This window comes from Camelus ferus, chromosome 17 (assembly GCF_009834535.1).
Source record: "Camelus ferus isolate YT-003-E chromosome 17, BCGSAC_Cfer_1.0, whole genome shotgun sequence".
In the NCBI taxonomy this organism is placed as follows: Eukaryota; Metazoa; Chordata; class Mammalia; order Artiodactyla; family Camelidae; genus Camelus; species Camelus ferus.
Window position 1 is genome coordinate 36,865,715 of NC_045712.1, and position 22,808 is coordinate 36,888,522.

The 22,808-nt window shown below is 60.1% G+C and overlaps 1 protein-coding gene across 3 annotated transcripts in view; it reads right to left on the reverse strand.

Moving 5' to 3' along the window:
* PLXND1 (plexin D1) overlaps positions 1–22,808 on the reverse strand; it is a 49,035-nt gene that overhangs the window by 13,837 nt on the left and 12,390 nt on the right. For all 3 annotated transcript variants that reach the window (XR_004312289.1, XM_032459015.1, XM_032459016.1), the window contains exons 2-18: positions 18,405–18,581; positions 15,720–15,851; positions 15,317–15,417; positions 15,095–15,224; positions 13,601–13,775; positions 13,379–13,487; positions 12,883–12,985; positions 7,590–7,694; positions 4,975–5,064; positions 4,697–4,790; positions 3,598–3,752; positions 2,739–2,890; positions 1,805–1,904; positions 1,573–1,712; positions 685–852; positions 513–603; positions 64–327 (exon numbers count right to left, since the gene is read on the reverse strand). Coding sequence is in view for 2 of the 3 variants with exons in the window: in XM_032459015.1 (XP_032314906.1) it covers positions 64–327; positions 513–603; positions 685–852; positions 1,573–1,712; positions 1,805–1,904; positions 2,739–2,890; positions 3,598–3,752; positions 4,697–4,790; positions 4,975–5,064; positions 7,590–7,694; positions 12,883–12,985; positions 13,379–13,487; positions 13,601–13,775; positions 15,095–15,224; positions 15,317–15,417; positions 15,720–15,851; positions 18,405–18,581 (2,286 nt within the window). In the remaining variant the exon portion in view is untranslated. The remainder of the gene's footprint in view (positions 1–63; positions 328–512; positions 604–684; positions 853–1,572; positions 1,713–1,804; positions 1,905–2,738; positions 2,891–3,597; positions 3,753–4,696; positions 4,791–4,974; positions 5,065–7,589; positions 7,695–12,882; positions 12,986–13,378; positions 13,488–13,600; positions 13,776–15,094; positions 15,225–15,316; positions 15,418–15,719; positions 15,852–18,404; positions 18,582–22,808) is intronic.

A 22,808-nucleotide genomic window follows, 5' to 3' on the forward strand; every position in this document is an offset into this window, starting at 1 on the left:
GCTTGTGAGGCTGGTGGCTGAGCCTGGCCCGCTCTGCCAGCCCAGCCCATCAAGGGCACTCACGTGGATGACCAGGGTGAGGGGCTCCCCGGGGTGGTGCTTGATCCACTTCTCCCTCTTGGCCGTGGAGAACTGTGGGTCTGGGAGGTAGTCCAGGCGGAACCGGCTGCCCCGCTGGGCCTCCTCGGGGTCCAGCAGCTCCTCGGCCACCGCCACCTCGTCTGCATAGGCCCGCCCGTTGATGAAGAAGATCACGGGGGCTGACGCATTGTTCAGGGCCCCAGGTGATGGGCAGGTGATGAGGGTGGAGTTGAGGACCTTGCAGAGCTGGTGGGAGGGCCCGGGCCAAGGTAGGGGATGGGGATGGACAGCCAGACGTGGAAAAATGAGAGTTTGAGTTTAATGAGACAGAGAGAGGCAAAGAGACAGGGAGAGAGAGATAAGAGAGGTAGCGGGGTGAGGCCGGTCCGTTGGGGTGCCGGCCACCCCGCCCACCTGGGCCCTGCCCTCACCGTGGGCTCCCGGCCGATGTGGTGCACGGCCATGGACACATTCTGCACCATGTGGAAACGCTCGCCAGCCACTGTGATGGTCCTGCCACCGCTGTGGGGGGGACAGCAAGCACTGTCAGCCCACCTGAGGCCCAGAGAGGGCCCTGGCCTGGGGGTTGGGTCTGGGTCTCACCTGACGGGGCTGCGGCGGGGACTGATGGCCGTGATGACCGGGTTCCGCATGTACCAGAAGGTGAGGTTGCCGCGCACGCAGCCCCGGCGCTCGAAGCGCACACACACGGGCACGGGGGCCGGCAGGGCGCCCCCAGGCACTGTGCAGGTGATGCTGGTGTCCGTGCGCCTGTGGGGGGACAGCAGGTGTCATCAGCATGGCCCCCGCCTCCCACTGCTCCCCCCTGCCCAACGTTCCACTGCCCCGGGGCACTGGGCCGGGGTTCTGGGCCTGCTCATCCGGCCCCCACCTCGTACAAAAATCTTGTTCCCACATCCTCGTGGCCTCATCTTTGCTCCAGCTGTCCACCCTACCTTGAACACTTTCCCTTCTCTGACTGGCCCAGCCCTCCTCCTCCAAGAAGCCTTCCCAGAGGTGCTCTCACGACTCCCACCCTGGGTGAGAGCTCTGCCCTCAAAGGCCCTGAAATCACTGACTTTTCCCAGTCCCAACCCCACGGGACATTCCTAGTTCCTGTGGGAGTGCGTGCAGTCCCCTGTGGGCTGAGACTGGTGGGCTTATCTTGGGGTCCACAGCAAGGCCCGTCCATAAGTGCATAATAAAGACAAGGATTTCACCCGGAGGTTCTGGACCACACCCCTGGGCCAGCAGAGGGCTCAGACTGTGTACGACCATCACCGTTAGTGCAGCTTAAGGCCACTGACAGAGCACCAGCTGTAAGCTGGGCACAACGCTCCCCACCTCTCACTGATACTGCTCCCAGATGAGGAAACTGAGGCTCAGAGAGGGGAAGGGGCTTGGCCAAGGGGACACAGCCAGTGAAGACCCAGGTGATGCTGGTACAAGCACCTCACCCCCCGTCCCCAGGCCCTCTGCCCAGGGGCTTACACCAGCTCCGTGCAGGGCTCCGTATCATTCACCAGGACCTGCAGCTCGGAGCCCACGTGGAGGTCGTTCCCATGGATGGTGACCCTGGTGCCCCCGGCCTTGGGGCCCACGGCAGGCTCCAGAGAGTGGACAAGGGGGAGCTGTGGGGTGGAAGGCAGGTGGTCAGGCCTCAGGCCAGCCCGGGGCGAGCGTGGCGGGGTGGGCAGGGGGGGCAGGCTGTAGCCTTCCTTACCACATAGGAGAATCGCTCCCGTGACCTGCCCTCCTTGGAGGCGTTCACCGTCACCACGTCCGAGAACGCGCCTGGGGCTGGCCCCGTCGCACACACGATCCTGGGGGAGGCAACTCTGGTCAAGGAGCAGCCAGGCACCAACTGGTTTCTCCCTTGAACAACGCCCCCAGCTATACCCCCAGGGAGCGAGTGTGAGCGCCCTACCTTGCACTCAGCCACCCGCCCTCCCACCCACAGCGGGGCTGGCATTTGGCCAGGACACCCAGCGGCATCACCCACAACAAAAGGCCAAGACAATTCCCTGTCAGCTGGAGAACAGCCCTGAGTCCCCAGGTGTCACCTTGCAGCCAAGCTCTTCCCCGGGACGACCCCCAGCCTGACTCCCCCTCCACTCTGCAACTGTAAGACTAGGGGAGTGGACATGATGGTCTTTGGGACACTTGAGAGTCCTCCAACAACGAGAACGTTTGTGGGGCTGGTAGACGGACGGCCTCCGGACAGGAAATCCAGCTAGTTCCCTGCTCACAAATGCTTCCTAGAGCCTCTCCGGGCCCATCCCCACAGCCGCAGGCCCAGATCTCCACCCCACCACAGCAGCCCCTACACTTTCTTAACATCAGAGCAAGGCTTCTGTGGAAGGAGGGCTGGTCTAGGGGAACCCAGGAGGGCTTCCTGGAGGAACAGGCCCCTGAGTGGGAACCTGAGGTATAAGAGTGGTGTCCTGAGCAGGAAAGGGCATTGTGTGTGGTGGGAATGGCTTGAGCAAAGTCCAGGAGCCCTGGGAGCGAGGGACTTCTGGGCATCAGAAGGGTGCTGAGGAGGGTGGGACGGCAGAGGGGAGTAGGGAGGGGAGGGCAGAGAAGCTGTTGGCACTTCTGGGTGGGGTGAGGCCTAAGGTCACTCAGAATGGCCCCAGGGACTGCCCTCTACTCACTCCTCTGACACCGTGTATCTGTCGGCCAGTGGCTCACAGGCCACACTGCCAATCCACACGCCGTGAGCCACGTCGCTGAGCCGCCGGCCCAGGTTCCTGCCGCGGATGGTCAGCAGGGTCCCGCCGTCCAGGGGGCCACTCAGGGGCTCGATCTTCCAGAAAACCGGAGAGCGGGGCAAACAGGGCTCTGAGGCTGGGACCCGGGCAGGCTTCCCTGCCACTGCCACAGGCACCCAGGGAGGCAGGGCCCTGCACGCCCGCCACTGAGGGGGCTCTGAGAGTGCTGGCTGGCAGGTCACTGGGGCTGCCAGTGAGGATGTGCGTGTGTGTCACTGAGCCCACTGGGGACACCAGTGCGTTTGACAGTCAGTGCTGTTTAAAGGGGGCCCAGTGGCCACGTCTGACCACATCAACCTTCACCCCAGCCAGAGCTGACCGGGCCTGGGATGGGCACCCGACCCAGGCTAAGCCAACCCGAATTCTTCCCGGGGATTTTTTTTTAAAAGTTAAAACTGAGGCTTGGGAGTTACTGGCAGCCCCAATTTTCACCTTATCACCTTACCAGGGTCCCCTGAGCTCACTGTGAAAATCAGAGCCACTTACCCGGCATCTCTTCCACCCCGGACCCCCAGGGCTCCCCCGCTGCTCTTCTCCATAGCTCTCACCACCTTCTCCACATAAATTATTCCCTTTCTCATTACTGTCTGTCCCCCACCCCCAACTAAACGTTAGCCTCATGCAGGCAGGTACTTGGTTTGTGTGACCCAGGTGTGTGCAACTGCGTGTGCGGCGGGTCCGCCAGCCCGTGTGCATGTGCACATTCAGGCGTGTGGGTGCAGTGGGCCTGGGGGGTGCTTACCGCTCGGATCTCGGGGGCAGGGCAGGTGCCAGGCAGGGGCGGCAGGGCCCCCCGCAGGCGGCAGCCGTCACTCCACACACACAGGTGGCCCAGGTCCTCCCGGCCCAGGCACTGGGAACAGTCGGGGCTGCCCATGGCACAGTTGTAGACCTCCACTGCGGGAGACACGCAGGCAGCCCGGGTCAGTCAGGTCCTGGTGCTCAGGGTCAGGACTCCACGAAGCTCTAAGTACCTTCCCCAAACTCCCCGGGGGCTGTGTGAGCACAGTGCAGCAGCAGCCCCATTAACATTTATCCTCACTGTGATCCCATCAGGTGGGAGCTGATTAAGCTCCATTTCACAGATAAGCGATGAGGCTCAGAGAGGTAGAGTGACTTGCCCAGGGTCACACAGCCTGTGAGCAGCAGAGTCGGTTCATACCCAGGCCTGAGCGGGTCTCCTGAGCCCCCAGCGGAGCTCCAGGATGCTGGGGAACCACTGAGGCTCTGCAGACCCAGCCCCTTGGAGCGGTCAAGGAGGAGTGACGGGCAGGCTCTCCAGGGTCCCAGTGGGTGTGTGCAGGCTGGTTCTGGGGCCTGTGTCTGGGACATTTGTGGTGCAGTTGTGGGGGACCCCATGTTCACTAGGGATGTCTGGGACTCCCCACGAACAGACAGGCCCTTCAAGGGTTGATTCAATACACACAAAAGCAAGGACAGCACCCACCATTCGGGGGTGCTGACTGGGCCCCAGACACCCCGCCAGGCCTTGCGGACACCATCTCAGCAAATCCTCACCACATCCTCTGCACAGGGGCCTGCGCCCTCGCTTCACATGACGACAATGAGGCTCAGGAAGGGAAGGATCAGTGTGTGCCCAGGGTTGCCCAGCCACTGGCGTGGGGATGCCCCGAGAGCATGGTGCCTAGCCCAGAGTCGCTGCTTAGTCATTAAGTGCTGAGTGAGTGACCAGGGACAGAAAGGTGGCGCTGGGACCTGACAGGGTGTGTGTGATAGGGAACGGGAGGTTGGGACACCTATGACTGCGGTAAGCACTGGAATGGGTCCCACCCACGGTGGCTGGGTCACCTGAAGCCACTAGGGTGAGTGGGGGCTCCCACCTGTCATGGGGTCAGGGCTGTCCAGGAATCGGGCTGGCTGCCCCTTTAGTTGGAGGCTGAGTGGAAACATCTGGCTCTTCTGGGTCGTGTGCAGCTACAAAAGGGAAAAAGCATGAGGGGTGTGAACCGTGTCTGGGTCTCCGCTGAGGGGAGGGGATGTCAGGGAGAGAGATGAGGACAAGGCTGGTGGGGACAAGGGGATCAAAAGGAAGGAGTGCAGTATCCGGACTGGGGCGGGCCTCTCCTGCGCTGCCCCCCGTCGGAGCCACGTCACTCACCACCACTTGGTTGCAGAGTACGGCCGACTCATTCACCCACACAGCCTCGAAGAGCTCCTCGTGCCCGAAGCTGCATTCAAGGGCTGCACCCTGCGGGAGACCGTGGGTCAGTGCGGGACAGTCAGGTCACTGCCCCCGACTCCATCAGGGCACCCTGGGCTGCTGTCCTGAGGAGTGCGCCAGGTCCTACTGTCAGGCCTTCGCCTGGGCGGCACCTCCTCCAGGACATCCTTCCTCATCTCCACATTCAGTGTTGGAAAGAGGCAGGGAGGCAGGGAGGACGTGAACTCCTGGACCTTCGGCCTGTGCTCTCAATGCCACTAGAAGCCTTGTTGACATGCCTTAACGGTCTAAACCCGGGCCCTTCACTCAGCTCGGAATGTTCTGACGCTTCAGCATGACTGAAGGTTCATCTTGTTGAGACTCCACCTGGTCTTAAGCTCAACAGCCTCACCTCTGCCCCGCCCAGGCCCAGGCCCAGGCCCAGGCCCAGCCACACAGGACACCCTTCCACACAGCACAGGCTGTCCTGCCCTCAGGCCTCTGCCCGAGCCCGTCTTTCATCGCCCAGCAAAACTCAACACAGCCGTCAAAATCCAGCTCGAATGTCCCCTGTTCCAAAGCCTTCTCAGATGCCCCTCAAATCCAGGGGGGCCCTCTCAGTGATCATGCATCCAATCGGCTGTGAACTTTTAAGTGTGTGCTGGGGGCTCTACTAAGTGCCTAAAGCCTGTCCCTGACCCTGCATGCCAAGGACCACCCTCACCACAGGCCCGGGCTCTGTTTACACCTGTCTTCCCATCTCCTGGGGATGGCTGGGGCTGGGTCTTGGCGCCTCAGACACCTCCTAGTAGTTCAGGCTCCCCCTCACACAGGCCTAGGTTCAAATCCCACCTCTGCTACTTCTTAGCTGTGTGACCCTGGGCAAGTGGCTCCTCCTCTCTGAGCCGTGGGTTTCTAAACTCTGCAATGGGAAGAAGCTTCCTTACTCTCTGCAGGGTTCTGGGGAAATGAGATTGTGCATCTTTACTGGGTGGCACACTGTGGGTGCCTAATATATGCTGTTATCAGTATGCAGGAGGTGCTCAATACATGTTTGGTGAATGAAACAGGGCCAATTCCTCAGTCTCATCTTGCTCAGCCCAGCACAGGCCTCTGGGAGCAGCATTGATAACTATTTGCTGATTGAACAAATCTGGGTTTTGAGTGTGTTAGGCCTGCTGCATGACAGGACTTCCTGCTCATGTCCCTGTCCTTGGCAGATGTGACACCCTGAGGAGAAAGCAGGACAGCGACCCCCAGCCCTGCCCCCTCCCATCCTTCGCTCTGAAACTAACACAGGAAAGCGGCTGTTAATAGGGCTGAAAGCTGATTTGTCCCCTGCCACAGTGGGCTGGGAGGTGGGTCTGTCCTCTGAGTCCTGAGCTCAGGACGGCAGGTCCAGCCTGCCCTGCAGCCCTGCAGGGCACAGGCTCGGCCAACAGGGCTGCTGCAGGGCCCCTCAGTGTTCTAGAAGCAGGCCTGTGGGAAGGAGGGCCGGCATCATCAAGGCCCCGTGAAGGCAGACTCGTGCACCCCCGCTGACAAATCTGGAAAGTAGCAGCGAGGACCCATACCCAGGACGGGGGCCTCCCCTCACCAGGCTCTGGTAGCCCAGGGGAGCATCACAGAACCTCCACCCAGGCCCAGGCTCCTTGAGCGTCCTGGAGGCTCTGCCCCAAATGCTGCAGTGAGGGGCTAGGGGCTAGGGGCTGAGGGCTGAGGGCTGAGGGCTGAGGGCAGGGCCCTGCCCATAACCGATCTGCAGTCCCGCCACCAGGCTGCCTGACACATCCCAGATGCCCAGCACGTGGCCACCACGTGTGACAGCCTTCACGGGCCTCAGCTCCCCCGTGGAAGCAACAGATGGTGAGTCCCCAGGAGCTGGGGAGGGGGTGGCTGGCACGCTTCCAGGACGCATCAACACTTCCCACCCAGGACGCTCCTCCAGGAGGGACCCAGAAAGGGGCTGCATCCCTTCCCCCAGCCCAGACGGGAGCAGGGGAGGGGAAGGCCAGCCATAGGGAAGAGCACTGGACAAGGAGTCCAGGGCTGAGGAGCAAGGCCAGCCCTACGTCATGGGACCTGGAAGCATCTGCTTCCACTTTCTGGTCCTCACTTTCCCCATCTGGACGATGAATAATAGGGCGGCGAAGGGGTGGGCTCTCTGAACATTCTCCAGAGAAGACACGTCAGTCACGAACTGGGGAGGTTCGTCCAGGGTCACAGCTTAGCCTGGGGTGGGGCAGGCACATGGCAGGCAGTGTTACCCATGGGCTGTGGCACTGGGCAGGGGCTGGGCCCGACTCTGTCAGGGGAACTTTAGAGGGAAGGGGGCTCTTGGGGTCCTGGCCAGGCTGTCCTGCAGCAGCTGGGGGAGGCCTGCTGTCCCCAGGGCCCGGCCCTCACCACTCGCTTTCCCTTCCCCCGGCTTCGTGCTGCAGAGCTTTCTCAGCGCCTGGAGACTCAGAGGAGGGAAGCACAGCACAGGTGGTGGGCCTGGAGCAGGGGCCCCCGCCCGGGGCTGCAGCCCTCCCAGCCCTCCGCCACGCCCCCGCCCTGCCCAGCCCCGGTACCTGGAAGAAGGCGGCGTTGGCCAGATGCACTGGGAGGCTCTGGGAGCTGCCCGTGGGCATGGGAGCCAGGGCTGAGGGCACGATCTGCGGGCAGTCCTGAGGGCTCTGCAGTCAAACACAAGGAGGTGGGGGGGACACTGGGGCATCTCAGAAGACACAGGACTCACGACCACCCCAGCCAGCCTGCGCAGGCCTGTCTCCCGGGGAGGCGCCAGTCAGCCTGTGTCATGAGGAAACACTGCTAATAAAACAGAACAGCCACAACCACCGAGGGCACCGTGCCCAGCGCCGCCCACACACCGTCTCACTCGGTCCTCACAGCAAGCCCACGCGCACGAGGAGGTACTGGCCCCATTTTACAGACGAGGAAACGGAGGCCCAGAGAGACGCGGTAACCTGCCTGGAGGAGCCGGATCCCCGCGGCCGCCCCACAGCGGGCCTCTCAGGGGCTGAGGCTGAGAGCCAGACCCGCTCTCTGGGCCTCGCCCTTCTTGGCGGCACAACGAGGCCTGCACCCACTTTCTGAGATTCCACCCAGCTCCAGAACGCCTGTTTCTAGACCGACACACGATAAATGACTCAGAAAAGAGACCCCAGACTTCTAACCGGCCTGCAGGAAACAGGCTGTGAGGGTCCTGGTGCCACCAGGCTCCAGGCCGCTCCCCACCGCCCGGGACAGCCACGGCCTCTGGGGGGCGGAGGGGCCAGCTCCGGGGAGCCCCGGACAGCCTGGGCATCAGGATTCCCACGGCGGAGGTGGGGCCGCTGAGACTGCTTCAAACAAAGGAAAGAATCTGGGGAGCGGGGAGGGAGAAAGACCCCGAGGTTCAGAGAGGTGGGGGGCAACTTGAGGTCAGAGGCTGAGCTGGCTTTTCAACTCCCGTCTGTCTAACTCTTGGGCTAGAGACTGGGGTCTGAAACCAAGGGCCAGGGTGGGCACCAGCGATCAGGGTCTTTTCTCCTTACTGTTAATCAGATGGGGAGCTCTGTGAGGGGAGCCTCAGGGGCCCAGTATAAAACCAGAGCTCGAGGGATGCCAATGCCAATAATAATAAATAATGACCATGCCAGAGACAATGGCGGCACCTGGACAGCTCCGAGCACCATGCACTGTATTAATCCGCCAAATCCTCCTCCCAGCAACCCTGAGTAGGTAACCTCCTTACACACATTTCACAGACTAGGATACTGAGGCACAGAGAAACAAAGTGGCTTTCCCAAGACAGAATGGGCACACAGTGGGCTCTAGCTGTCCAGACTGTTCACTGACCCCCGGCCAGAGACCTCGCCCAGACTGCTGAGTTTCCCTGGGAGTCGGACCACAGGGGCCTTGGCCAACGAGCAACACAGCGAGGCCCAGGTGAGGCCCCCTGAACTGACCACAACTGCGGGGTGGGGAGGTAGCAGCTAGTGTGCAGCTCGCTGTGACACGCAGGCCTGTCCCTCTCTGAGCTGCTGTCCTACGCCATCTCATGCGTAAATCCCACGGAATTCCAGGGAATGGAACCCATATGTTTCTAATTGGGTTTCACAGCTGCTGCCAGTCCACTTCACAGCTGGTGGGGGCCCTGCAGCTCTTGTCCTCCCGGCTCCGCCCCTCCCAAGGGTAGGTGGTCAACAGGGGGGACTAGAGGGGTGAGGGTCGGAGAAAGGGGAGCTTCCACAGGAGTCGGGACCATCCTCGAGGGCCCTACGCCCCTTGGTCATTATAACCCACGGCCACCTGGGTGCTTGTACCCATTCTACAGAGTGGGACCAAGCCTAAGTGCTGGCCTGACTCTGCCCTCCTTTGGTGCCTCGCTGGGGTCAGCTGATCCTTTATGGGGACAGCTGGTATATCTGCGGCCAGCCCCCAGCCCTGGCCATCTGCCTCCAAGTCTGCTTTGGCTTCTGGGGAATCTCTCCTACCCTGAGGCCTGTGGTTTGCGAAGACTGACCTACAGCCTAGCCCCCGGGACGGGGGGGTGCCCGAGCCTGCCCTGGCCGCAGCGCTCAGTGCAGGGAGAGAATGTGACCCAGTTCCCCTGGAACTTCCGCAGAACCCGTGAGACAGAGCAGCTCCGCTGGTTTCCAGGGGCTGCTGGGGCGCCGGGAGCAGCTGGCCTGGGGCTGCTGACCTTGCTGCCACGAGGGGAGACCTGTCTGAGCACGGAGGCCACTCAGAGGGGCGGGGAGACCCTGATGACGTTGTTGGAGCCCCTGGGTTCAGCTGTGCCTGAAGGGGGTGCCACCCGTCAGACTACTCACGTGAGCCAACTGATCATGTTGGGGCTGGGGCCAGTTTGAACCAGGGCTTCCCTGCTTAAAACCAAAGGATAGAGGCCTCCCTGTCCCATCCCAAGCTGAGTCATCACAGAGGCCGAGTGGCTTCTCCCCTTTGCTAGACAGAGCGTAGCCTGCAGGCTCAGGAAACCACAGCCAACTGACCAAACTCCGGGCAGAGCTAAGAAAGCAGGGGACCACGAGTGGCGGGGACAGGCGCCAGGGCAGCGACGCCAGGAGCTCAGTAAACCTGGATGTGAGCCCAGGGTATGCCATGTCACAGGGGGCCTCACCAGTCTCCCTGCTGGAGTTTACAGACTCTCCCAAGGTCTTTCCAAGCTCAACGGTCAAGAGATGGTGTCCCAGTCCAGCCGGGCACTGAACCCACCTGATCTGTTCTCTCTGCCTCTCTCTCTGCACACCCACAGTCCCCGGAAACGGCCCCCCGTTTCCCACCAAACCACTCTTTCCACTGGCTCCTAATGAAGCCACCTCCATGGAGGTGTCCACCCAGGCTCTGTGCCCGGGGAGCCCGCCCTCCCATCGGCCCAAACCCTTCTTGCCTCTAAGGCCTGAAGTCACACCACTTTGGGGGAGCCACCTCAGGGAGGCCACACCCTCCTCTGACAACAAAGTGGAGGACGTGGCTGCCTTCCTCACTCTCCTCCCCTCCTGGGAAAAGCCCGAGCGCTTCTCCCAGCACCCTCCACTCCCTGCTTCCTTCCTCTGGGGCCCACGAGGGGACAGGAAATGAGAGAAGACACCGCCCCTAGCACCTGCCCCGCCAGAGACAGCTCCCTGGCCTGGCCCAAACCCTACCGCCTCCCCCGGCTCCCGAGGGGTCCAGCAGGATGCGCGGACCCCGCTGCCTGCCACCCACCCAGAGGCATGGCGCCTCCTTGGCTAACTGGCACTTAATTAAATGCCAAATTAGGCATGGGTCCTGCAGGCCCAGGGAGGGGGCTGCCTCTTCTCCTGCCAGATTATCATAATCCTCCAAGACAGGCCCTCCCTGTGCCCCGAACCCAACTCATGAGCCACAGAGCCTCAGACCTGGGGGAGAGCGGTTATGGAGGTGCCACCACGGAAACCCCTCCAGGCTGGTGAGCTCCTGTGCGTTTGTCAGGGCCCGGCACAGGGTTCCCCTCCCAGAACAGTCCTCCCTGTCCTACCCAGCAGAATGGCCACCAGCTCCTGAGGAGCACAGCAGTCTTGGTGAGCACCTACTGTGTGTCAAGTACGAAGCTGGTGCCTTACGGTGTAATTTCAGACCTCCAGCACAGCATGTGGAACAGGCCCCATTTTCCAGACAGGGTAACAGCATCAGAGCCACAGTCCCCCCCTCAGGCTCTTGGTTCATGATAGGGGGTGGGACAGGGCAGAACTATGTCTAACCAGGTGCTTTACCAGCACAGCACACACAACCAGGCATACAACAGGTGCTCAATAAATGCTGGATGAACAGTGTTGAGGCTGGGTCCTCCTTGCCCCAACACTCCTCTAGGTTAGAGCACAGCAGGCAGGCTGCTGGCATGAATGCTTCCCATTGACATTTCATTAAGTCCCTACAGTGTACACAGCCCGGGGCTGGGGCTGGAAGGAGATGGGGCTCCAGAGGAGAGCAGGCGTCCTGCCTGGCCCAGACTGGAAGTCCCCTCAGAGGTTCGGAGCCTCCCCTGTGGTCCGGCCACGCAGCCTCGACTTGGCCCCTCCCAGTCCTGGAAACCCCACGCTACTGCATCCCTGCTTTCAGTTAAGCACCGCTCCTGCTGGACAGCTCTTCCCCCAAGCCTTTCTGAGGCTCCGGCAGGAGGGGCCAAGACCAGAGGATTCCAGGTGCGGGCCACGGAGCCGGAGCCGCTCATTGGCACCTGTGGGGGGAAGACAAGGCTTCAAGGACTCCTGACGAGCTTCCCTGAGCCCAGGGCCAAGAGGCTGGGGCTTCAGATACTCTGGGGACAGGGGCTGCTTCCCTGGGATTCAGGCCCAGGGTGGGGCCGCAGTCACCTCCTTCAACTGGGAGTCAAACTGACTGCCTCCATCATCTGAAAAATGGGCAGGGACATCCCTTTTCTGGAGAGATGAGCTGCAGGCTGGAATTTGGTACTTCACCCCAGCCTCTCACAGCCCTGATCCGAGACAGAGGGCCCAGTGGGCAGGTCAGACAGGGGATGAGCTGTGATGGGACCCTGGCCCCTGCATCCCCTGCCCCGGGTGCTACCACCCCAGCCAAAGTCTCAGGAATCCCACTTGGTCACCCCTAGCACAAGGCTGGGGTGGCTTCAGAGGCTCTTTGGGCAGAGGCGAGAGGCCAGAACCCAGCCAGCAGCAAGGCACATGGTGCCTCGGGCTGTGTCTTTCCTCCAGTTCCCCACCCACTGATTACATCCAGCAGCCCTGGAGCACTGGGTGGGATCACGATCCTGCCGCACTAGACAAGGACCCGGACCAGCACAAGGACTTGGGAAGGTGTGGTTCCAGAGGCCGCTGGCCCTCTCCACACAGGAAGAGACGTGGGTGGCAGCCCCCGGCCCCGGACATGTGGGGAGGACACTGGCTCCAAGCCAGAGGCGCTTGGATTCAAGGCCTAACTAAGTCTCGTAGTCCCCAACCTGCTAGGGTTGCTGAGAATGTTGAGGGTAAAACTGAAAACTAGCACCATGTGCAGAAAGGGGGCTCCTGCAACAGGAAGTATAAACTGGCTCAGGCTTTCTGGGGGTCCGAGGAGAAAGCGTAAAAACATGGCCAGGCTTTCACTCCAAAATGCCACTGTGAAGAACTAGTCTTCGGGGAATGATCCAGGCCATGCACAGTGCCCCGGACGAATCAGAATGCAAGAACAAACGGCGAAGTGAGCAGGATGTCCAACAACAGGGGACTGGTTAAATGTACCGTGATGTGATGCGCCTGGCATGGCTGTTAAACCTGGTGCCGAGGAAGAGACTTTAACGACATGGAAATGTTCTCAACATATTAAATGGGGGAAAAAAGGAACAGTGGAGGCAGAGGGCATCCCCCGGGCCTGGCTTACCGTGGGATTTGGTGAGGCCTCACACCGAGACTGGTTGGAGACACAGGCGTGCTGCTGGGTGCACCAGAAACAGGGCCATTGTGCTGACAGGCAGCTGGTGCAGCTGGAAGACAAAGGGGGCCCTCAGCTACCTAACTTCCAAACCAGGACGCAGACCCCAGCACAGGGGAAGAAGGTCTTTCTCATCATCAGAGCTGCCAAGAGGGGCTGGGCACTTTGTAAGGTAGTGAGCCCCTGGCTGCAAGAGGTATGCAAGGAGGAAATAGGCAAGCAGGGCCTTTAGGAGACTATATTAAGTGTAATCAAAGCACTTCTACTAGTCTGAGTGCTCACAGAGGCCACGGACTGGGTGACACAAGTTTGTTGCACAAATGAGCTGGCGGGTGAACAACCAAGGGTCCTGTCTGCCTCAAGGACACCGTCATTTTTCTCCCAAAGGCCTCCCCAGGAGCAAAACCTCCTCCCACTCCCGGGAAGCAAGCCCCGCAGCACTCACGCCGTGTGGGGGTACACTTGTCCCACGCGGCTGCAGTCGTAGATGGCGAAACTGGCCCTGACGATGTTCTGCCCGTTGACTCGCACCGACATCTCCACGGTCACGTGGTCTGGAATGGAGCCGGGAAGCCAGGGAGAGAAGGAGAAAGGGGGCAGGGGTCTCCATTGACATCAGAGGCCGTGATATCAGGACTCCCCACGGCTTGGGGAGTGAAGTGCTTACCTTGGTGGGGCGGGAAGGGTGGGAACTGGTCCCTTGGAAGGAGGTTGCAGTAGGCGATCTGGTGTCCAAAGGCAGGGCCTGGGACCCGGGCCACAGTGCGGATGTTTCCATAGTCACAGGCCATCTCCATGCCGCTGAGGCTGGGCAGGCTCCCTGAGATCTGCAGGATCATACCCTGGAGGCCAGGGACCCTTAGCTGGGGGTGGGGGGACAGGCCACTTCCCTCACAGCCCCACCCCCACCCTGCAACTCCAGGCCAGAGGGCTGCAGCCTATAAGTGACCTTCTGGGCCTCAGTTTCCCCATGTGCAAAACAAAGCTGATCATCTTACAGTAGCCAAAGACGCACTGCATGATCTGGCCCCCACGACCTCAGACCCCATCCCCTAATACTCTCTCAAATTGCGAATCTTGTTCCTACCTCAGGGCCTTTGCACTGGCAGTTCCCTCTGCCCAGATCCTCATCTTGGCTCACTTACTTCTTATCTCTGCTCGGATGTCACCTTTGCAGTGAGCCCCTGACCCCAACCTGTTCTAAAATGTCAGCGCCTCCCCCTACCCCTCTCTACCCCTCTCTCTGCTCTGCGTTTTCTCCACAGTATTTATCACCATCTGGACATTTTATCTTGCTGTTCTCTCCTGGATAAGTGTGTCAGCGCCTCAAGGGCCGGGGTTTGTCTTGTTTACTGCTATGTTTCCACGTCTAGAACTGTGCATGGTACATAGTAGGTGCTCAACAATATATTTGATGAATGATAAATGAATGAACAGATGGATAAACCTCTGGCCGGTTTGCCTGACCAGACAAGGCAAGTACAGGACTCAGAGACATGTAAATGGGGAGTGGGGCACAGAGGAGCCCAGGCCCTGTCTGAGCCATCAGAACCATCATCTCCTACCAAGTGACAGATGAGGACACCAGCCTCAGAGACGTCACTGAGGGCAGGGCTGGGGGGGGGACCTGAGCCTGTCTGTCCGCCAGCCCCTGCCCCTGCCGGGGACTGGAACCCTCCCCCTGGAAGGCTAGAGGGAAGCAGGGGTTTGGGCAGCTCTAGGCGCTCCTGGATGTGGGCAAGGGGGGAGCTACTTGCTCCAACGCTGCAGATCCATCTGTTTCTCAGCACGAGAAGCAGCAGCCTGGCACTTGGTGGCCCCTCCCTTGTGCGAGGGCCGGAAAGGCAGGACGTGAGGTGGGGGGACTCCCCTCCCACAGCCTGCCCCTTCCCTCCTGGCACTCTGAAGCCCACTCACTTGAATTCAAATCCCAGCTTTGTCACTCCCTAGCCTTGACCTTGAGCAAGTCATTTAACTGCTCTGAGCCTCAGTCTCCTCATCTGTAAAACCTTCAGGGATGTTAACCAAGAGCCTCCAGTCATCCTCACTGTTTTCATCATTTGCCTCCAGGTCCCCCGGGCGTCATGGGCAGGAGTCTCCACTCCTCGGGGTTTGTGTACCAGCTGACGGGCAGCTCTCCACCCACGTCCCCGACACTCACTGGGTACTCCTGGCGCACGTCGATCTCGGCTGGCAGGACGGTCATGGTGGGACAGCGGCCGGGGCCCTCGCTGGCACTGGTCCAGAAATGTGGCTGGCTGGAGTTGGCGCAGTCCTGCTGCAGGGTGCACCTGGGGCGGCAGGGCGCAGGTCAGAACCCGGGGGGGCTCCCCCACCCCCATGGCCTCCCGGGCCCAGCCCCTGCCCTGCCCCAGGGCCTCACCGGGTCTCCAGGGCGCACCAGCCGCAGTAGGCGTCGGCTGCACCCACGCAGTCCCCGCAGGTGGTGTGCACGGCGCACGCAGCGACTTTCACCCTGGCCATCTGGAGGCAGAGGCGAGGGCCCAGCTCAGTGGGGCTGCCAGCCTCCGCCTGGGGAGTCAGCATGGTGAGGGCCATGGGAGGCTGGGGAAACTGAGGCTCGAGGCTATAATGGGGGGAGGGGGAAACACAGGGAAACAAGGCTTCCCTGCAGAGGTGATGTCTGCATCAGGAGGTGACAGGGGAGCAGGCCAGGGGTAGGGGAGGAGGCGCTCCTGGCAGGAGGAGCAGCAGGTGCAAAGGCAAGACCAGCAAGAGGGCTCAGCTCGGCCCGGGGCCTCATCAGGTCCAGGATCGGGCCTTACCTGGAAGGACGTCATCAGATACAGGTACCCAGGGTCTGCGGGGTCAAACTGCATGACATGGTGCACGGGCTCCCCATAGGCCACCGTCACCACCCTCCTGCTCACCACCTGCATGCTCTCATTCAGGTTGATCTGGGGGGAAGAGGATGGCCATCAGGGGATGGGGCCCACGGCAGGGGGAGGCCAAACACCGGCCTGACCCGGGCATAGGGCCTCAGCCTCCCTCTCCTCTACCGGGCCCTTCCAGAACTGGTGGGAACTCAGAAGGGTAAGGGCAATGGGTCTGGCCTCTACACTTGTGCCTCTGCTGTCCCCTACCAGGACCGCCCTCCCCGTGAACACGTCTGAGAGGCTGTCGGGCACTGTGTTGACAAGCAGGGACTTGGGTGTGAATTCTGGCTTTGATGTTTCCAAGCTGTACAAATGTACCAGTTGTCCCAGTCCCTTCCCCTCTCTGAGCTAATGGGACAGGGGATGGTACCTGCTCCCCACGACTGAGGGGTGCCCTACAGGAGAAGACGGAGGCCAGGCACTAACAGAGCTGGGCCCAGGAGAGGCCCTGGGCCCCCATCTCATTCCTCCTCTCTCATGCCCATTTTATGGATGAGGAAACTAAGGCCCAGAGAAGCCAAAGGACTTGGCAAGAGTCCTAAAATGAAGCTGCCCCAGGGTCATGAGGCAAGCTGAGGACTCTGACCCCCAAAGCCCAAGGCTGGGGCTGGGGTGTGGGGTCCAACGAGCAGGCAGGAGAAGTAGCAGGACGAGAGGGGCCTGGAAGCTTCTCTGCCTGAGGGCCCCTTGGCCTGTCTACCCTGAGAACCGACATCACCCATCAGAGTCCCATCAAACTGCTCTTCTCCCACTGGCCTCACACTCCGGACGCGCTGCCTGGTCAAGGCCCCACTAAGCCCTGAGCTGGGACCAGTGGTCTGGCTGCCTCCCTGGGCCCTCCCGCCGCCCAGCCCTCCTCTGTGGGCTCCGACCCCTTAGGGGTGCTTCCTGCTGACAGGATCAGCTTGTTCTGGCATTCAAGGCACTGACAATCCACCCCAACCTACTCTGCCAGCCTAATCTCCACCACTACACCCAACTCAGCATTCCAGCCCCCAGGCCTTTTCCCATGCAGTGCCCCCCTGGAATATCTCCCTTTCCCCCTTGGGCCAAGATCCATCCTCCCCATTTCTCCAACAGAAAAGCTTCCACACACGCCTGAGAACCCCCTCGTCCCCAGTGGCCTCTTGGCGGAGTCTGCCCCAGGCAGCTCGGCCCCACCCTGACCCCCGGCATCCAGCAGACACTCAGTTCATTTCCAGTCCTTCAGAAGTTGACTGAGCACATCAAGGGCTGGGCTGGGTGCTACGATCTGAGAGCAGGTGGGAGACGACCTGGCGCAGCACAGGGAGGTGGGTGAAGGGGTCCAGGTTGAGGGGTGGGGTGGGCCTCTGGGCCAACCGGACCTGAACTCAACCCCAGCTCTCACTGTGTGACTTTGGGGCAGTCATCCTCCTCTCAGAGCCTCAGTGTCCTCATCTGTGAAAGGGGACGCGTGGCTCTGCCTCCCTCAAAGGGATGTGAGAATTAAACAAGATGAAGCCTGTGACGTGCCTGTTAAGGCTGCGTAGACAGTGGTGCCCAATAACTGCAGCTTCACGGGCAGGGGGTGCCTGGGCAGATGAGGAAACGGAGGCTCGGATAGGGAAGAAACTGCCCCAGGTCACACAGCTGGGAGGGGAGGAGCCAGGATCCGCATCCAAGTATCTGACCCCAAAACACAAGCCCCACTGCCTGCGGACCCTCAATGGAAGCTTTGAAGGCTGAGGAACCCCCTTTCTGCTCCCATGCCTGGCATCTCCCCAGAGATGTCAGTGGGCCAACCAGGGTCTAGGGGCCAGGCGGGCTGGGACTCTGACTCCCACTGCACACCTCCAGCCTGCAGCACCTGCTCGGGCAGCTGAGGGACTTGGATTATTGGCTCTGAATCGATTAGGCCAGGCCCTGGTGCATGTGGGAGCCCTGCCAGGCCACGGATGTTCTGACAGGCCGGAGCGGGAGGTAGGCGGGGGCAGGTCCATGCCCTCACTTCAGGGCCCCTTAGTGGGGAAACCAGGTTCCTCTCACCCCTTCCCAGCTCTCAGCATCTCAGGGAGGGCACCACCCCCTCCAGAAACCAGTCACCTTGGCTGGAGGTGGGGGGATCTGCAGAGGTGGCCGGCAGGGTGGAGGAGGACATGGGCGGGCGGCCCCCACGCTCTAGGCTGTGGCCTCCCCTCTTCCCCCATCCATCAAAGCCCAACAACGGTTTCCAGAGGCCACACCTGCAGCCCCTAACAGATGGGGAAACCAAAACTGGGAGAGAGAAAGTTCGGTGCCCAAGGTCAAATAGCCAGCAAGTAGCAGAGCCCATTAACCTGAACTAAGATCTGCCCTGCTGCAAAACCCAGGTCCCGGAGACCTGACAGGAGGGCCCTCTCTCAGCCCGGGTCGCTCTGCTCCACCGGACACTTGCTGTTGTGAGCAAGAGTGTAAGAAACAGGTGTGGAAAATGCCTTACAAACCATGAACGCTAGGCCAGCAGGAAAGGATGGAGGCTAGCACCGGCCCCGCTGAGGCTCGTGTCCAGCCCGGCCCGGCCCGGGCCCTCCCCAGCCCCCCGGCCCCGCCAGGCGCCCCCAGCCCCAGGCCTACCTTCAGCAGCCGCCCGCTGACTGTGCCCAGGAAGACCACCGTGTAGCTGCCCACGCTGGCCACGGCCACGGACGACAGGCCCGGGGCTCGGAACACGGGCGTGGCCTTCAGGGGCTGCACGATGGACAGCGGGTGTTGCAGGTGGGCAGCCCCGCAGTCCAGCTGCTCCGGCTGCAGCTGCGAGAGAGACAGCACGTCAGACCTCGGCTCCAGAACCTTCCCTGGCTCCCCATCCACACGGCCGGCTGGGGTCTCAGGCCCCAGAGCTTTAAAGCCATGCTCCTGCTTTTAATGCCCAGCTCTGGGCTCAGGCCCAAACACAAGCAGGACCCTGTCTCTGACCCCAGATCAACCCTTGCCCTCGGCCTTAGTCATGGAGCCATCCCAGGGGATGACTTTTCTGATTTGTAGGAACCGGACAAGGGAAGTCGTGTGAGGGAGGCAAGAAGGGCCGGTGAGGCCAACCTCTGTGCCTCACCCTACCTGCTGACACCCAAGAGGTGACCTTCCTGTCTCTGCTGTGTCTCCACAGCAACCACGGGCTTCCTCCTCCCAGGCCCCTGATCTGAACCCAGCACCTCCCCTGCCAATTCCCAGCGGCTCATTAGATCCAGGCCGAGGCCTCCCCAAGCTGAAGCCCCTCTCTCCTTCCCCAACACACATCCCCCTAATCTGCCCACATTACAGGTGGGCAAACTGAGGCCAAATGTGTCCAAATGCACAGCCCCGCCAGCCACATCAGCCTCACCTCGCGGGAGCGGGACAATGGCAGCCCCCTGGACTTGAGACCACCTTTCCCATCTTTCCCTGAGTTTCGCTGGTCTTTTCAAATTTTCCTTCTGCAGTTTGCGCAAATACAACATAGGCCTCCAGGAAGTGCCTTTGAGAAGATAACTGCAAATCCACAAGGATGACAAGACACGGGGTGGTTTAGAAGAGTGGATAGCAGGGACACAACTTCAGTGTCCCCTAGGACTGAGCATGTCATCCAGGAGAGCCGCCCCACCTGCTGGCAACCCCACAAATCTGTAGTGATTATGAAGAAAGATGTCTGGCTGAGAGAAGTCACGGTATGTCATGGGGCCATTCTGGTAAAACTGGCGCATACACATTACAGTAACAGTCACGACAGCAAACACAGTCACAGGCCACATCTTCAGGGAACTGACCCTGTACCAGGCCTGTGCACTGACTCCCTGAGTCTGGCAGCTCTATAAGGTCCCATGTCACAGACGGGGAAACTGAGGCTCAGAGGAAACATGGGCTGCTCAAGGTCACCAGCGGCAAATGCTGTGCCACCAGGACTGAGCGGGCAGCAGACTGAAGCCCACGCCTCAGCCCCCACTCCCACCCCACAGACGCCAGGATATGGGCATTGGAGGTTCCGAGTAGAAGGTCACCAGAATGTAGCGTCAGAACTGGCTTTAAGGTACCACTTAGAGAGAGGTTATTTTCCCTTATCCGTACTTTTTGCAAACCAAACTCACTGACAACGTGCCTGCATGGATTCTGCACAAAATCTCAGGGAGTTTTCAAAAGCGAACCATCAAAACTGGCTCCTTCATCTCTGGGAAAATAAACACAGCGGAGCCTGAGCCCAGAGACGGGGTGGGGCTGGGCAGTGCCCTGGGCCACAACTGATAACTAGGTGGCCTTCTTCAGGGTGGCCAGGGGCGACCTAAGCCAGTCACTTCATTCCTGGGAGCCTCGGTTTACTCATCTGTAAAGTGGGTGCATGCAGAGCACATCCCTCACAGGCACTCGGGTAAGACAGCTCATCGTAAAGTGCCTGCATAGAGCGTGGCCCACGGTACATGCTGCAGAAGTGTTCACTGATGCTTCGCTGTTCCAGACATGAATGTCACTAAAATCATGAAGTGGAATTTAGGACAAATCATGCTGCCTCAAAAGCTCTCTAACTTGACTGCCTCGAACCACCTTAAGGCACCATCCTCTCACCTAGGAGGCTCTCCTGGGCCCCTCTTCTCTGGGCCGGCTCTTGCCCTCAATATTTTCCCCTTAACGTAGCCACCAAGTGACCCTTTAAAGATAGGTCCCCCCTGCTTAAAACCCTCTGATGGTTGACACCATACTGAGAACAAACCCTGAATCCTAAACCTTCCTATAGGTCCCTGGCACCTTCGGAGGCCATCCGACATCCTCCTTGCCCTCACTCCTCCACTCCAGCCACACCGGCCTTGGCCTCACTTCTGTTCCTCAAACGTTCCAAGCTGGGTCCTGCCCCAGGGCCTTTGCTCATGCTGTTTTCTCTGCCTGGAGCTCCAGTGCCCAGACTGTCTTTCAGCTTCAGGCCTACCCTGCCTGACTTCATCCTCTGTGTTTATCGCTGTGCCCGAGTTGGGGGACGGCCCTGGACAGTGGGTGCTGACCCCTCTCCCCAGCTGCTCCCCCAGGCTTGGGCCCACCCCCAGCAGTCCTGCAGCTGCAGGGAAGAGGTGAGGTGGCTCCCCCAGCGAGCAGCCAGGAAAGTGGGCGCCTGGGCCCGAGTCCTGCCATGAGGACACTTTTCCCAGGGGCTGTATAACTTTTCTCCACTGAATATGGATGACTTGCGTCATTAACTAATATGCTATTTTAAAATTACAATTGTAAACCCTCGCCCAGGGAACAGGAGCTTCCTCCTTAAGCTCTGGGAGTTGGGGGAAGGCAGGAGGGGGAAACCTGGCAGGCCCCACGTTGACACCTTTGGGGTTTTCTGTCCTGGGCTCTGTGATGGGAGTTCCTAGGCAGCCAGAGTCGGGGGTGCTGGGAACAGCCAGACCTGGCGCCCAGATCAGGGTGATTTGTGGGCCGGAGCGGACTGGGACTCGGCTCTGGTCTGCCCGCCCTGACGCGCACAGCCATTAATTCTGCACCGAAGGAATTCTCTAAAAAGCCTTTCCTCCAACTTTTTTTTTTTCCTTATCCTAAAAATAAAAGTTAAAAAAAATTTTTAAAGGAGAAGTAACCCATTGGCTGCTCTGCACGATCTGTGCTCTGAGGGGAAGCTGACTCCCAACCACCAGGGGAAATCACAAGGCTGCAACTGACTCAACGAAACAGAGGCCGGACACATGCCCACGGGGAGGGCGGGAAAGGCCTCCCCTGTGGGGGGACGCAGGACAGGGGACAGTGGGCTCGGGGGATCCGGCAGCCGTCCTAGTGTGGCCTCAGCTGAACTCGGTCTCCAGGGGCAATCAGCTCCAAGGCCCAAATACCGCCCTGACCGTGTGACACTGCCTGAAATTCCCCCATGAGCACCGGCCTGCCTTCAAGCCTCACTCAGCCTTGGTCTTTCAACACACATTCCCCAGAGAGCAGGGGGAGGGCTGGCCTCTCGTAGCAACCTCCGCTGATCCACAAGGACCACCTGCCCAAGCATGAGGCTGGTGAGCCCCTCCCTGCTGTGAAACTCTTCGCTGGCTCTTGGCTGTCCTCGGGGTCAGTCCTGGCATCCGAGGCCTCCAAGATCTGCCTCCTGCCCCACCCTCTGCTCTGACCACACCAGTCTACACAGTTTCTCAAATGTGGCCACACTTCCCTACCAGGGTGCCTGAACCTTCATAATGTTGTTCCTTCAGCAGCCAGTTCTCTTCCCACACCTCCAAGCCACTCACACTTCTCCTGGTTCTCCAGTCCCCACTGTCTTGACCCATGCTGTGCCCTTTGCCAGGCATGCCCAGGCAGCAAGTCTTTAGCCAGCCTTCAAGATGTGACTCCGAAAAAAAAAAAACTAAACCCAGCCCTCCCCTCCTCTGTGATAGCACCGTGCTGATCACCACTTTCCTTTATCATAGTGGCATGTGCGTGAGCTTCTCCAGGGTGGAGACTGTGCTTGTGGGAGTGTTTACTAAAGAAATGAAACTAATTTTGACTAAAGTGTGAATGACTGTATTCAGCTGCTTCCTTTCCAAGCAGAAATATTGAGAGTAACACTGCCATGCTGGGTGCTGGAGAACCGAAGAAGTATGGGTCAATTGTATGTCTACTGTGTGTGTGGCAACATAGGTTAGGCAAGTGTCCAGGGCCAGGCAGCACCTGGCTGCTACTTTTGGCTCCTCCAAGAACCTCAGTTTATTCCTCTCTAAAATGGGATGAGCAAGGAGCAGCTGCTGGTCTCAGCTCTCTTCTAGGAGCAGGATAACCTCTCCCTCTCCAGCTGGCTGCCTCCTGGGGCCAAAGCTCAGCTCTGCCCACTCTCCCATTAAAACTCTGACATATTGATTTCACTACCAACTATAATTGTGTCGACTTTCTCTCCCCAGGAAGCCAGATGGAGCAGGAGCTTCAAGAGCCTGGCTCCTCAGGCCTCCCGCCTCCTGCCCACAGACCCCACCAAACCTCAGTCCCACCGCAGGTGGCATTCCAAGGAGGGTGAGGCGTCAGCAGCAGGCTACAGCCCCA